Here is a 15,645-nt window from a genome sequence, read left to right as displayed (position 1 = left end):
CATCGCTTGTTTTTTATAGCACTCAAGTTCTTTTATCCAGGACTTGAGGATGGAAAGTCATCCCATTTTTTAGCATGTTTGCATCAAAGAGACTCTTAATATCTTACAATCGCAGAGAGCAAGTTTTCTTGTAAATCAAAATTCTGATGTAGTCTCTTAATATATGTGGTATATAGGATGGTTTGAGAGAGACTTCATTAAACTTACCAACCCTAAATTTTGTACATCTTCATGTTGTTATTTGTGCAGGCTGCCTTAGAGAAAGAACGGCTAGCTTTAGATCCCACCCGCTTCCCTTCACAAACACAGCTACTAGCAGACCAGCCGCCCTGGCCAAAGGTAACATGTCAGGGAACCTTCTTGGTGCTCGGTCTTTCCTCGTTTCTGAAGGTTATGCTATGCTGCAGTGATTACTAATATAATATATTGACTTGAAAAACACAATTACTTTTAGAAGCCCCTGACTTCCTCCTCATCCCCAGATGTAATTTTTCATGTAGCTTTTCTTTTCATTCGCTTCTAATTTTTTTTTTTTCTTTATTTTGGATTTCTTTCAACACTTTATTTCACAGTAGCAAAAAAGAATAAAAAAAAATGATATGCTTCAGCTGCATATTTGGCAGTAGACTAAAATCACTAGTTGACAGCACTTTCAAAACACAAAAAGACGCATTAAGAGGGCAGCAGCTGAAGAGTCTCAGTCAGAGGTCAATGAACTGCAATATCTGTTATTTATTTGATAATCTTTGAAGTTTTTATTTTCTAAGCTCTTTTTTTGGATCTTTGCAATTAATCATCTTGTATATACAAACTATACCAAAAAAAGATATCTCTTGCCACTACATCAAAGGATATTATGTATGTATATCCTAAATTTTATTTTATTACAATTTAAAATTTTTATAATGAGTATTGCTTTAGAAGGCTACTCGGTGATATACATGTAAATGTAATATAATATAAATGCTAGAATTTTTAAATTTACGTTGTACTTATTCACCTGGCATTTTTTTTTCTGTTAAGTACTCTGGAACCTTAAAATATGATGACACTTCACTTAATTTACTAAGTCATCCAGCTCAAGCATGGCTGTGCAATGAGAAAGAAAATGTGTTCTCACCAGAACACACACAACTCAGTAGCAGGTAAGCTAAATTATTCTTCTAGAGGATCTACCCAGGAATGACAAGAGTATTACATTCTCTCCGAAAGTATGTAGTAAAATGATTAAAAAAAAAAAAAAAAGCCTGAATTTATGTGTTTAGAAGATGGAAGAACATCTACTGTTGAAAATATCAGAATGATTTTACGGAGTTTTTAGTGTAACAAAATGTGACAGGTAGGTACAGTAAAGCAACTGAAATTCTTAAATGTCAGTGAAACCATGAAATTAATTGTCTGGACAAAAAGTGAACCTTTGAATACTTCTGTATAGGAAGAGATAAGGATTAAAATAAAAAATTCAACGCTGCATTCCTTTTGATAAAAGGATTGAAATATGCTTCAAGTAAATGAAATGTAAACATTTAAAATTAATAGCAGACTTTTATTACTCTTCAAGATAAAGATTTTTCTGTAACTTAAGTGGGTTTTATTTCCATGTTTGAAACCACATAAACAGCTTGCAGTTTTAAAAGTGCTAATATACCTGTGTTGACTCAATTAAAGCTTTTTTTTTTTTTTCCTATTGCCAGATCAGAAAACAGAACTTTATCTTGGACACCTGAATCAAAGACCAGTAGAAAAAGTTTGCTAAAATCTGGAAGAGAAGAAAAAATTTCAGAAGAATGGTATGTGATCTATTTTACACTAAAAAACTAAGAAATTGAGAGACTACTATATTGTTTAAGATTTCAAAGAATAACCTTATCAATTTTTTTTAAAAAACTTATCATCTGATTCAGTTAAAGTTTCCTAAATAGAAATCCTAATTTATTTTAGTATGATATAATCCAGATATATATGTTTATATGTATTTGTTTCACCTTTATTAAATTTAATCTTTTAATAGGGGCTTCAAGGATATTTCTACTGCTCAGCAAATGCTGAAAAGAGCTCAGAAAATGAAATCAAAGAAGTTAAGGGGAAAAAAAGGTGGGTAATCAGTGCTCTTAGTACTAACCATGCATGTGTGATGTTGAAGATCAGTTCCTTTAAGACATATTGTAGTTAATATGTCAGTATGAATACACCTACAGCAATGACTCGGAGGAAAAAAAAACTTAGGGAAAATTATGTTATTATGTTAAGTGATTTGTTGTAGACCTAAATTCCATTTTCAGTCCCTTCTTTCATATCTACTTTGCCATTGGTTATTGTATGTATTATGTACTGAGAACTGTGTTATAATTTGTTTCTAGGCTCTTTGAGTTTGCAGAGTGTTGATTCTAAAGAGCATCTGCTTCATGTGCCTATTCCTTTGTGTGTTTTTAAATTGCTTTGTTCAATAAACCGTTTCTATAACTTCATCAGTTGCATAGATATTAACTCTGAAGACTTTGCAACTTGACTTCTTGGAAAAGGAGCACAATGTCTTTTATCATTTTGCAGAATCTGAGAAATGTTTAAAGGCTTCTTTTCTTCTATCCCTCTTGCCAGGCTGCTCTTCCTAATTGTCTTTCTTTGGGCATCTCTAATCATTCTAGTATAATTACTTACTATGTGGAGTAGTTTATAGAAGTCAGGGCAAGAAATAGCAGGTTATTATGATATTATGTCTCTAATTAAAACTATTAAAATGATTTGGATTTTTCCTATAGTTTATAGTTTTTATAAATGTAACAACTTTATAAAAACCTTATATATATTTACTCATGAATTCATAGGCTCAGTACAAGTAATGTGATCTAATTTTTAATGTTTTGAGGTTTTTTTTTTTTGCTTATTAGTTTCTTTTATAAAGATGTTACTGTCAGTGTAATGTCTCCATAAAGGTATCATTATTCCTAAGAGGAGCAAGAAATGTATACTTATAGCTCTAGCTTAAGTAAGCATACAAAGAAGTTTGCAAGAAACTTATTTTCATCTTCATTTTTCTGTTTATTAGTCTTAAGGATCACTTCATAGCAGCCTTCTAAGGACACGTGTGTGTGTGTGTGTATTAAACAGAAATAAAAATAGCCAAAATAGTCTTAGTTTCCCAGGAATAAATGATATTTGTTGGCCCAGTACTTACTAGACATTGGGAAATTATTGGTGATTAATTTTTACATTTAGAAATGTTCAACCTTCCTTCTTTGCTGTTAATGATGTTTTAATTTTTTCTTTTATCTTTTTGAAATAATTATATATTTTTGTCGTGTACAAAAAGTTTTTCAGCCTTAAAATATTGACATTTTAAACATTTTTAAGATGAACATAAATGCTGTTTTTTTCCAAGTTACTCTGTGCTCCCGCAGTACTCTTAATTGTTTGGTAAACTCCTATTTTTTTTTTTTTTTATTATGTGCCTCAGGGCTCTCTCTGTGAGCTACCTGCCATGTGGCGGTTACCCTGGTGAAATTTTAACTCCAAATCCCTAACAACAATGAGACTCTATTTCAGCCCTGGGGATTTGGAATCTAGTACAGTAAATCAGGGTAGGTTGATAAACTCTTTAATTACTTTGATATATATTTCTACTCATCTTCTACCCTATCAATAAACATTCTTTGAATACTTGTTCTGAGAACAATAATAGTTTCTGAAACTCCTGGGACAAGGTCAAATATCACAAGTGGTTTAAGAACTGATTCAATAAATGTTCAACAAATAATTATTACCTATTTATTTAAGGTCTCCACGAGTAAGAGCTGATAGTAACCAACAAGATTTATGTTCAAGAAATTTTGCTAGGTTTCCTTCTTTTAGATATGTACAGCTTTTACAATAGCTTCCCTTGATAGACTTCCCTTATGAATCTGTTTCTGGGGTTATACAGATCTCTCTTGCTAATTCTTGTAACAGAGGGTTTTTGTTTGTTTGTTTTGCTCTGTAGGCTGGGTACATTTTTTTATAAATTAGCATAGTAAGTAATATGTTTTAACAAAGGGTTCTGTAGGGGATATATATTGCTGTTGTTCGGTGCCATCAAGTTGATTCTGACTCATAATGACCCTGTAGGACAGAGTAGAACTGTCCCATAGGGTTTTCTAGGCTGTAAATCTTTATGGGAGCAGATGGCCAGGTCTTTTTTTCCACAGAGCCACCTGGTGGGTTGGAATTGCTGACCTTTCGGTTGGCAGCCAAGGGCTTAACCATTGTGCTACCAGGGCTCCTTAACGAATATTGACTTACGCATAAAAATCATTACTATAATGGCCAAAATTTAGATATAATTATTATTAGGCAAAAATTAAATCTCCTTTTATTAATCACAAGGGGCATGATAGGGTAACATACGAAAAAGAATATCCAAGTTACAACCCACATCTTAAACTTCACATTTTGATAGAGGTCATTCAGCATGAACTGCTAGTTAAAAATCCTAAATGGCAATTATATAATTCTTATGGGGATGGGGTATGGGGATTATTACTCTAATAACATGATAGTAAACAGAATTACATTCTTACTACTGTCTAAGGCTTTTGTATGTCTATGGAAACCCTGGTGGCGTAGTGGTTAAGGACTACGGCTGCTAACCAAGAGGTCGACAGTTTGAATCTGTCAGGCGCTCCTTGGAAATTCTATGGTGCAGTTGTACTCTGTACAATAGGGTCGCTGTGAGTCGGAATCGACTCGAGGGCAGTGGGTTTTGTGTTGAATTTTTGTTTTGCCTTTGTTTTATCAAAATAATGGATGGATGAAACCAAACCTTTTTTTTCTTTAAAATTTGAATAGTTTATGATGAGCTTTAAATCCTGCACTCTTTTTCCCTCATTCTCTTTCACAACACACATGCAGATGTGAAACATTCAAGGTAAGATTAAAGGTGAAAAACATCAAAAAGAAAAGCAGTGGGATCCTCTTCAGTTACCGCATTTTGTTTTCCTTCTAGTGGCTTGATGATGCAGCACTTAACGTCATTTTGTAGCTGTGAGCAAGTCATTTAAGATTCCGCCTTGGATTTTCTTCCTGTAGCCTAGAGAATTTTCTAGTACTTCCCTCAGTCTTTTACTTTTATCAATCTGTGATATGTTATTAACTTATTTAAGTCTGTCTAAAATAATGGCTATAATTTAAATTTTTTACTCACGAATGAAATAAAAAGGGATCCCCGGTGGCTTAGTGGTTAAAATGCTCAACTGCTAACCGGAAGGTCACTGCTCAAACCCACCAGCCATTTCAGGGGAGAAACATGTGCAGTCAGCTTCCGCAAAGATTTACAGTCTTTGAAACCCTATGGGACAGTTCTGCTCTGCCCTGTAGAGTCGCTATGAGTTGAAATCTACTCGTCGGCCGTAGATTTGGTTTCTGGAATAAAATAAAACAATGTTTTAAATATTTAAATTCTGCTACCAAAACCGAAAACCCATTGCCGTCGAGGGGATTCCACCTCATAGAGACCCTACAGGACACAGTAGAACTGCCCCGTAGGGTTTCCAAGGAGCGCTGGTGGATTTGAACTGCCGGCTTTTTGGTTAGCAGCCGTAGCTCTTAACCGCTACCACCAGAGTTTCTTAAATTCTGTTACAAACTACTTAATGAGTTAATTAACAATTCTTACATAAAAAAAAAAAAAAAATCTTCCATATACATGGAGAAAGAAATCTTACATAGGACGATTTACAACTTGAAAGTTTCAAGCCACTAGAGGGCAACATTGTCCATAAAACAGCTGTGACATTAACCTGCTCTGTGGGAATCGGGGAGAAGGAGAAGCGGCGTCAAAGAATAGGACTCAACCAAACCCATTGCAGTTGAGTCCGTTCAGAGTCATAGCGACTAGGGGAAACTTTTAAATTAACTTCCTGCAATCTAATAAAGCAGCGATCCTTAAGGAGATGGGACACAAATGCTGAAGTATGGAAGCTCTAATTCAGCATTTATCTGTGGAAAATTCATTCCACCTTAAAGCAAGTTGCTGGGCACCAAGCACTTGATATTTCCTGCTTATAGGGGTGCTATTTTTTTTTATGAGTCCGAATCGACTCAGCGGTATTGGGTCTGGGGTTATATCTTGCGCATATTTGTACTAGCCAAGGGTATGAGCCAAAGATATTTGATTTAAGGTGAGAGTGAAAAAAAAAAATTTTTTTTTTTTTTTTTTGAGGGTGAAGATAGGGCAAAAGGCAGGGGGTCAATTAATTTAACAAAGTGGAGCATGATGGTGTCAGTTGCAGCTAGAGGAGGAATACTACTGAGAAAAGCAATGAATGAGGAAGCCAGTAGCTCAGGAAACCTGCAGTGTGGGCAGCCATTAGGTGAGGTTAAGTATTGGTAACTTTTATTGGTGCGAGGCCATCTTCTTTTAAAAGAAGAAGATAAAAAGAAGGTGCAATTGATTAGAAGTGCAGATGAGGAGTTACCATGATTTAAAGTTTGGATTTGGGTTCTGATTGTTGCTATTCCTATTTAGTAGTTATGATCTCCCTCATGATGGACATAAATATGAATCAGTATTAACTGTCCTGTTTTTGTAGTTTGTTTTGTTTTTACTGTTGCCTCATGCACAGAAGTAGTTTCAGAATTTGCTGATCTGTGTTGGGATTTAGCAGGTGCTCAGGGAAGTTTAGAGTTCTGTACTGCAGTGAAGAACATCAGCTGCAAGTTGAGGGTTACTGGTTTATTAAAAACATGCAGGGCCAATAACCTAGAGGTGGTGCCAATAATTGGTGGCAAGACTGAGAAGAGCTGGATGTGGAAGGCGGGGGTGGGGGGGGGATTGGTTTTGATGTGCAGCATTCCCCAGGGAGGTTGAGATCTGAGTGTAGAAATTCTGGTGGAAAGCAGCTGGTAAGAAGTTTAAGGGCTAAGAGTATAAGGATGAAGACATATTATGGTTTTCCAATGATTATACTACTTGTGGGTATTCAGTTTCATAGAGAAAAGGAAGAGCGAGATGAACCAAACAAGGTTGATTTTGTTGTGAAGGAAGAGCCACAACTAGGGATAAGAATCATTCTGTAGTTGTTTGTAACACCTAACACAGTATCAAGTATGTCCTCAGCATTCAATAAATGTTTGATTTTGTTTCCATGAAAAAATCGCTTGAGGCCGTATTGGTAACGTTTATCCATAGCCAAGAATTAAGTGCGGTAGAAACTAAGAAAGTCTAACTTTCTAGTATGAATAAAGCAGTTCATAGGCTATAGTAAAAGAGGAAAGCAAGGAGACCAGTTTTAAAAATGATAATGTAACTAAGGAATGTTAAAGAGAGGGACCAAAAGGGAACAGTATAGGCAAAACTGTGGCAAAATGAAGTCCATTTTTTTTTTATTTGCTAATTTCCAAAAGTAATTAACAAGAGTTTTGATTGAATGTGACTTTATTGTGCTCTCAGAATAAGAAAACTGATTTAAAGAGTAATATCCTTAAGGGCAGAGACTCTACTTGTTCCCCATTGAATTCCCAGAACCTAATACCATGCCAAGAACATAGTAGCTGTTCAATAAAAAATAATTATCTGACTCGGAAGTCAATGAGATAAAAATCTTAATATACCAGTATATTTGACAGTGTATATGAAAGTGCTATGAGTTGAAATTGACTTGACAGCAATGGGTTTTTATTTTGGTTTTGGTATGAAAGTATGTGCATATTTTAGTCATTTAAATATATGTTTATATTTGCGAATGCAAATTAGCAAATAGTACTCTTTATAAGATGATGAAATATAGCAAGTGATTCACCCTTAACATAGAACTTCTTTTACAACACTACTGTACTTGACACATACAGAAATGGATAATAATGACCAGATTTTTATGTATAAAGTTAATGATAGTAAGATAAACCAGTGATGTAAAGCTAGAATTGTATAGACAATAGGTAAGTGGTAACTCTGGTGAAAGGTAAGAAAATACACAGTACTGGGGAATCCAGCACAACTTGTACAAAGTAAGGTCATGGAGGCTCCATAAAAACAAAACAAAAAAAAACCCCAAACCTATTGTCGTCAAGTCGATTCCAACTGATAGTGACCCTCCATAGAAACATCCAAACTGAGGGACCGAATTACTGGGCTGACGACTATGGGGACCATGGTCTGGGAGAACATCTAGTTCAATTGGCATATATGATAGTTTATAAAGAAAATGTTCTACATTGTACTCTGGTGAGTAGCGTCTGAGATGAGCAGCCATCTAAGATACTCCACTGCTCTCACTCTGTCAGGATCAAGGGAGAATGAAAAAAGACACAAGGGGAAGATTAATCCAAAGGACTAATGGACCACAACTACTATGGCCTCTACCAGAATGAGTTCAGTACAACCCAATAGTGCCTGGCTGCCACCACTGACTACTCTGACAGGGATCAAAATAGAGGGCTCTGGACAGAGCTGGAAGAAAATGCTGGACAAAATTCTAACTTACAAAAAAAGACCAGACTTACAGGCCTGACAGAGACTGGAGAAACCCAGAGAGTATGGGCCCTGAAAACCCTTTTAGCTCAGTAATGACGTCACTCCTGAGATTCACTCTTTCGCTGAAGATTTGTTGTTGTTGTTGTTGTTAGGTGCCATCAAGTCGGGTCTGACTCATAGTGACCCTATACACAACAGAACGGAACACTGCCCGGTCCTGAGCCATCCTTACAATCGTTGTTATGCTTGAGCTCATTGTTGTAGCCACTGTGTCCATCCACATTGTTGAGGGTCTTCCTCTTTTCCGCTGACACTATACTCTGCCAAGCATGATGTCCCAGAGAAGGTTTAGACAGGCCCATAAAACAAAACAACACTAAAAGGGCACACCAGCCCAGGGGCAAGAATGAGAAGTCAGGAGGGCATGGGAAAGCTGGTAATAGGGAACCCAGGGTTGAGAAGGGAGAATATTGACATGTCCTGGGGTTGTTAACCAGTGTCATAAAACAATATCTGTACTAACTGTTTAATAAGAAGCTAATTTGTTCTGTAAGCCTTCATCTAAAGTACAATAAAAACTAAAATGAAATTAAGATTGTAGAAAATGTAAAATGAATACACAGGGCAAAAATAACTTTAAGGACATTCTAATGTTGAACTAAAATTATGTTACTTAAATGAGATAATGTTGAAAACAAAGCTACATACGTAGTAAGAACTGAGTTTATTTACCTATGGGTTTCTTAAAATATTTTATAGAAATATATTTAATGCCTACTTCCCTGAAGCAGCAATTAAACATGTGGCCGCCAACTGAAAGGTCCGCAGTTTGAGCCCACCAGCTGCTCCGCAGCAGAGAGATGCAGCAACCTGCTCCTGTAAAGATTATAGCCTTGGAAACCCTATAGGGCAGTTCTACTCTGTCCCATAGGGTTTCCATGTGGTGTAGTCAACTTGATGGCAACAAGTTTGGTTTGGGGGCAAGACACAAAGACAAAAAAAAAAAAAGAAAAAGAATCATAGACCTGCCATTGAAATTCTCAGAGAAATAGGCTCAAACGTACAAAAATTGATTTTATAGTGCAAGAAAAAGATAACAAAAGCTGTACTCCTTACAGTGTCCTTATTCCCTTGCTTTCTTACTGAATTATTTGTTTTTCAGGATAAGATTTGTGTCTTACTTGCAGTGGTATTTTCATGAACTGTCTCATTAATTCTCACAGTATTACTTCAAGGTCAGTGTTAAATTGGACAGAGGAAGAGGCAGGTGTAAGGAGCACTTTGCTGGAGTCATAAAACTAGTTAAAGTTGGAACTAGGATCTTAACCGAGCTCCATCTAATTGTAATGTCTTTACCCAGGAAACAGGTCAAATAGAAAGGCAAGATCAGGTTGTTGTTGTTAGGTGCCATTGAGTCAGTTCCGACTCACAGCAACCCTATGTACAATAGAACAAAACACTGCCCAGTCTTGCGCCATCCTCATGATTCTTCTTATGCTCGAACCCACTGTTGGAACCACTGCATCATCCCATCTCATTGAGGGTCTTCCTCTTTTTTGCTGACCCTCTACTTTACCAAGCATGATGTTCTTCTCCAGGGAGGGTTCCCTCCTGATAACATATCCAAAGAATGTGAGACAAAGTGTCGCCATCCTCCCTTTTAATAAACATTCTGACTGTACTTCTTCCAAGACAGATTTGTTCATTCTTTTGGCTGTCCATGGTATATTCAATATTCTTCACCAATACCATAATTCAAAGGCATCAATTCTTCTTCAGTCTTCCTTATGCATTGCCAAGATTTTGCATGCATATGAAGTGATTGCAAACGCCATGGATGGCTTGGGTCAGGCTCACTTTAGTCCTGAAAGTGACGTCTTTGCTTTTTAACACTTTAAAGAGGTCTTTTGTGACAGATTTGCCCAATGCAATGCACTGTTTGACTTCTTGACTGCTGCTTCCATGGATGTTGATTGTGGATCCAAGTAAAATGAAATCCTTGACAACTTCAGTCTTTTCTGTTTATCATGATGTTGATTTTGGTCCAGATGTGAAGATTTTTGTTTTCTTTATGTTAAGGTATAATCCAAACCGAAGGCTATAGTCTCTGATCTTCATCATTAAGTGCTTCAAAGTCCTCTTAAGCCATGTTGTGTCATCTGCATAATGCAGGTTGTTAATGAGTCTTCCTCCAGTCCTGATGCCCCATTCTTCAAATACTCCAGCTTCTCTGATTATTTGCTCAGCATACAGTTGGATAAGTATGGTGAAAGACTACAACCCTGATGCACACCATATCTGACTTTTAACCACATAGTATTTTCTTATTCTTTTACAATGACTGCCTCTTGATCTATGTACTGGTTCCTCATGAGAACAATGAAGTACTCTGGATTTCCCATTCTTCACAAAGTATTCCATAATTTGTTATGATCTACACAGTCAAATGCCTTTGCATAGACAATAAAGCACAGGTAAGCATCTTTCTGGTATTCTCTGCTTTCAGACAAGAGCCATCTGGTATCAGCAATGATATCCCTTGTTCCACATCCTCTTCTGAATCTGGCTTGAATTTCTGGCAGTTCCATGTTGCTGTGATGCTGGAACGACTTTTGAAAGATCTTCAGCAAAATTTTACTTGCATGTGGTATTAATGATATTTTTCAGTGATTTACACATTCTATTGCATCACCTTTCTTTGAAAAGGGCACAAATATGGATCTCATCCAGTCGGCTGGTCAGGTAGCTGTCTTCTAAATTTCTTGGCATAGACTAGTGAGCAATTCCAGCCCTGTATCCATATGTTGAAACATCTCGATTGGTATTCCATTAATTCCTGGACCCTTGTTTTTCATCAATGCTTTCAGTGCACCTTGGACTCCTTCCTTCGGTACCATCGATTCTTGATCATATGCTACCTCCTGAAATGGTTGAAAATCGACCAGTTCTTTTTGGTATAGTGACTCTGAGTATTCCTTCTATCTTCTGATGCTTCTTGTGTCGTTGGCAGGCTACAAGGTGACACACTGATCATAAACCAAAAACAAACAAACAAAAAATAAAACCAAACCCATTGCCCTCGAGTCGATTCTGACTCATAGTGATCCTAGAGGACAGAATAGTACTGTCATACAGGGTTTCCAAGGAGCAGCTGGTAGATTCAAACTGCAGATCTTTTGGTTAGCAGCCAAGCTCTTAACGACTGCACTACCAGGGTCTCACACTGTTCATAAAACTGTGGTAATCTTCCTTCCCTGACTGACTAATGCTCCTCTTGGCATGCCTATATATATACTATATATGTGTAGATATGTACTATATATGTGTGTGTGTAATTATTTGGATAATTATAATATTTATGAAATCTGTATAGACAGCTTTTTTAATATTCATATTAAATTCAAATAGAATATCCAAGCATTACAATACCATGAATCACATATAATTATAGTGTATCACCAAATATTGACTAATGCTTTCCCTAATCTTGAGAAATATAATCTGTGTGAAACATGTAACTCGTACTTAGTAAGGATAAACTGTTACTAGAAAACTAAAGGCAACCATTTAATTGCTCATGCTGGAGAAACAACTCTGCAAATACTATTCTTTCTACTTCTCTAATTCACATTCTAAAAATCATGCTATTTTAGAATTTAATTAAAATATATAATTTGGGCTTTATGCTATTTAATGTCTTATTTTTCCATTTAACATAGTCAATTCTATTGCACTAGATATTACTCAGAGCTTCTGAAAATCTCTTACTTTTTCCCAGATGTTATAAAATATTAAGAGAATGTGTTCTGCCCTGAATTGTTGTTTTTATCTATTTTAACTGCATGACTTTCACTATTTGTTTTGCCCCGGTAAGTACGTAACTTTACTGTCTTCTCTTCTTATACTTCTTCAGTAAGCGAAAACCTTTTTTCTTCATGCAACTGCATCAAATACCCAATTTCAAATCCATACAACATTCATTGCCAAAAGTTCATGGGGCCCTGCCTTTACAGTCATCCTAGCTATTTTGCAAAATTAACAGATTTAGAATATTCTTAGCTTAAGACATATAGAATTTATATGTCTTTTTATCCAAATACTATATATTAAGGCAAAAAATAACCTACTCTTTCATCTGTTAATTTGATAGAATAATCTTTCTACCTCTTCCTTGTCCCATTGATTGTCTTGTTTCTATATCCTACATCCCATATGCCTATAGTTTGGGTAGGGGGAAGCTCTAATAAAAGCTTTTAGCTAGTTCTACATTTATTGAAATTTTGCTTTATTTCACCAGAACTATCAGGAATTTAAGAAGCTAAAATAATAAACAATAAAGCAACTTCCCAAAGAATAAGATGATGTCATAACTAGAGCATTTGAATATACATTTTTTCACTTTATTAGCATTTTTGTTCTTTGTATTATATATTGGTTATTAATGTGTTTAGTGAGATAACCAATAATGTATGAATGATTGGTTACCTTTTCATATTATGAATCTTTTAAAAGTAACGTCATCAATTCCATAGGGCCTTATACAGTGGGTATTATTTTTTAACACCTTCACAAAAAATATACAGCCATTTCAGAGCAGGAATGAGCCAGAGTTGAACTTTGGTTTTGTTCATTTTGTCTAGATCCTGCTGTGCGCTTAGCACTATTTAAAAACAATGAAAGTAAAGTTTCTGTTACAAAATCACCAAAGAAGGCACAGCCCAGAAGAGAAGATTACTTTGAAGGTATGCTTAATCACAGATAATATAGAAAGGTAAAAATATAAATGGGAATTGAAAGTTTTACTTAAAACAAATTTGTAAAAACCTCAATAAGTCCTATGGTACATGTGTAAAAAGCTTTGTATAAAATGTACTTGAGTAAAAGTTAAATTACGGTTCTTAGAGCTAAAATAGCAATTGAGTGTACAATATATTAGCATAGGTAATTTAGTATTTGTATCAGTGATTACATGAACTTTAAATTACTTATATAATTATATGTAAGTCTTCTAATGCTGCATCATCAATGTTATTAATTTTGTTTTTATTTTGTAGTAACAAATAAACATCTTCTATAGCAATGAAGATCACATATTAAAATGATATTCCAATATATTTATTTTGCTGTCAATGTATATGAATTGCATTAAACACTATAAACTATACAGTGGAATTTGAAATAATATTTGCAGCTTAACAAACTCACTTTTGGTGTGAAGGGTTTGCACATTAAGGTGGCAGATTATATTTCTGATTTCAGCATTCAGAAGAGTTATGGACTTAGGTTATCAAACAGAAATATTTAAATGTAATAGAGCTGCAAATATGACATAAAACAAATTTGCCTTTTGTTTTTTTAATTTTAAATTTTTTATAGTTTTATGTGTACTGTTGCATTGTAACTTCTCATAGGAAAAAAGTATCTAAATATATTTGAATTAACCAAACCCATTGCTATCAAGTCAATTCTTACTCATAGCAACCCTGTAGGACAGAGTAAAACTGCCCCATAGGGTCTCCAGTAAACAGCTGGTGAATTTGAACTGCCAACGTTTTGTTTAGCAGCCCAACCCTTAACCACTGTGCCCCCAAAGCTATTTAGAATTTTCAAAACTTTGTGCATTTTTAATAAATCCTAGAATTTATGCGTACTCATATCACAATTAAAAATGGAAAAGACCTGGAGTTCAAAAACCAAAAGGGAAGAACACACTTGGCGTTTCTCAAGCTGAAGAACTGAAGAAAAAATTCAAGCCTTGAGTTGCAATATTGTAGGATTCTATGGGGAAAATATTAAATGACGCAGGAAGCATCAAAAGAAGATGGAAAGAATACACAGAACCACTGTACCAAAAAGAATTGGTTGATGTTCAACCATTTCAGGCGGTAGCATATAATCAAAAATTGATAGTACTGAAGGCAGAAGCTGCACTGAAGGTATTGGCAAAGAACAAGACTCCAGGAATTGACTGAATACTGATTAAGATGTTTCAACAAACAGATGCAGTGCTGTAAGCACTCACTTGTCTATACAAAAAAATTTGGAAAACAACTACCTGGTCAACTGACTGCAAGAGATCCATATTTATGCTTATTCCATAGAAAGGTGATCCAACCAAATGTGGAAATCACTGAACAATATCGTTAATACCACATGCAAGTAAAATTTTGCTAAAGATCATTCAAAAGTGGTTGCACCAGTGCAGCAACAGGGAACTGCCATAAATTCAAGCTGGATTCAGAAGAGGATGTGGAACAAGGGATATAATTGTTGATGTCTGATGGCTCTTGTCTGAAAGCAGAGAATACCAGAAAGATGTTTACCTGTGTTTATTGACTATGCAAAGGCATTCAACTGTGTGGATCATAACAAACTATGGTAACATTGTGAAGAATGGGAATTCCAGAACACTTAATTGTGCTCAAGAGGAACCTGTACATAGATCAAGAGGCAGTTGTTTGAGCAGAACAAGGGATACTGCATGGTTTAAAATCAGGAAAGGTGTGTGTCAGGGCTGTATCCTTTCACCATACTTATTCAATATGTATGATGAGCACATATCCAAGAAGCTGGTCTATATCAAATAAAGCATGGCATCAGGATTGAAGGAAGACTCATTGACAACCTGCATTATGCAGATGACATGCCTTGCTTGCTGAAAGTGAAGATGACTTAAAGCATTTACTGATGAAGATCAATATGGCTTGCACCTCAACATAAAGAAATCAAAAATCCTCATAACTGGACTAACAAGCAACATCAGGATAAACAGAGAGAAGATTGAAGTTGTCAAGGATTTCATTTTGCTTGTACTCACAATCAACACCCATGGAAGCATCAGTCAAGGAATCAAATGACACATTGCACTGGGCAAATCTGCTGCAAAAAAAATCTCATTAAAATACTAAAAATCAAAGATGTCACTTTAAGGACTAAGGTACGCCTGACCCAAGCCATGGTGTTTTCAATTGTGAAAGCTAGACAGTGAATAAGAGAGACCATAGAAGAATGAAATTATGGTGTTGGTGAAGAATAATGAATATACCATGGACTGCCAAAAGAATGAACAAATCTGTCTTGGAAGAAATACAGCCAGAATGCTCCTTAGAAGCAAGGATGGCATAACTTTGTCTCATATATTTTGGATGTGTTATCAGAAGGGACCAGTCTCTGGAGAAGGATGTCATGCTTGCTAAAGT

The 15,645-nt window shown here is 35.6% G+C and overlaps 1 protein-coding gene across 1 annotated transcript in view; it reads left to right on the top strand.

Annotated features, from left to right (window-relative positions):
• LRRIQ1 (leucine rich repeats and IQ motif containing 1) overlaps nt 1–15,645 on the top strand; it is a 213,756-nt gene that overhangs the window by 117,556 nt on the left and 80,555 nt on the right. The window contains exons 18-22 of the mRNA XM_064283772.1: nt 250–339; nt 1,024–1,145; nt 1,695–1,790; nt 2,012–2,094; nt 13,087–13,188. Of these exons, the coding sequence (XP_064139842.1) occupies nt 250–339; nt 1,024–1,145; nt 1,695–1,790; nt 2,012–2,094; nt 13,087–13,188 (493 nt within the window). The remainder of the gene's footprint in view (nt 1–249; nt 340–1,023; nt 1,146–1,694; nt 1,791–2,011; nt 2,095–13,086; nt 13,189–15,645) is intronic.

This window comes from Loxodonta africana, chromosome 4 (assembly GCF_030014295.1).
Source record: "Loxodonta africana isolate mLoxAfr1 chromosome 4, mLoxAfr1.hap2, whole genome shotgun sequence".
In the NCBI taxonomy this organism is placed as follows: Eukaryota; Metazoa; Chordata; class Mammalia; order Proboscidea; family Elephantidae; genus Loxodonta; species Loxodonta africana.
This window is presented reverse-complemented; position numbering and strand designations above follow the sequence as displayed.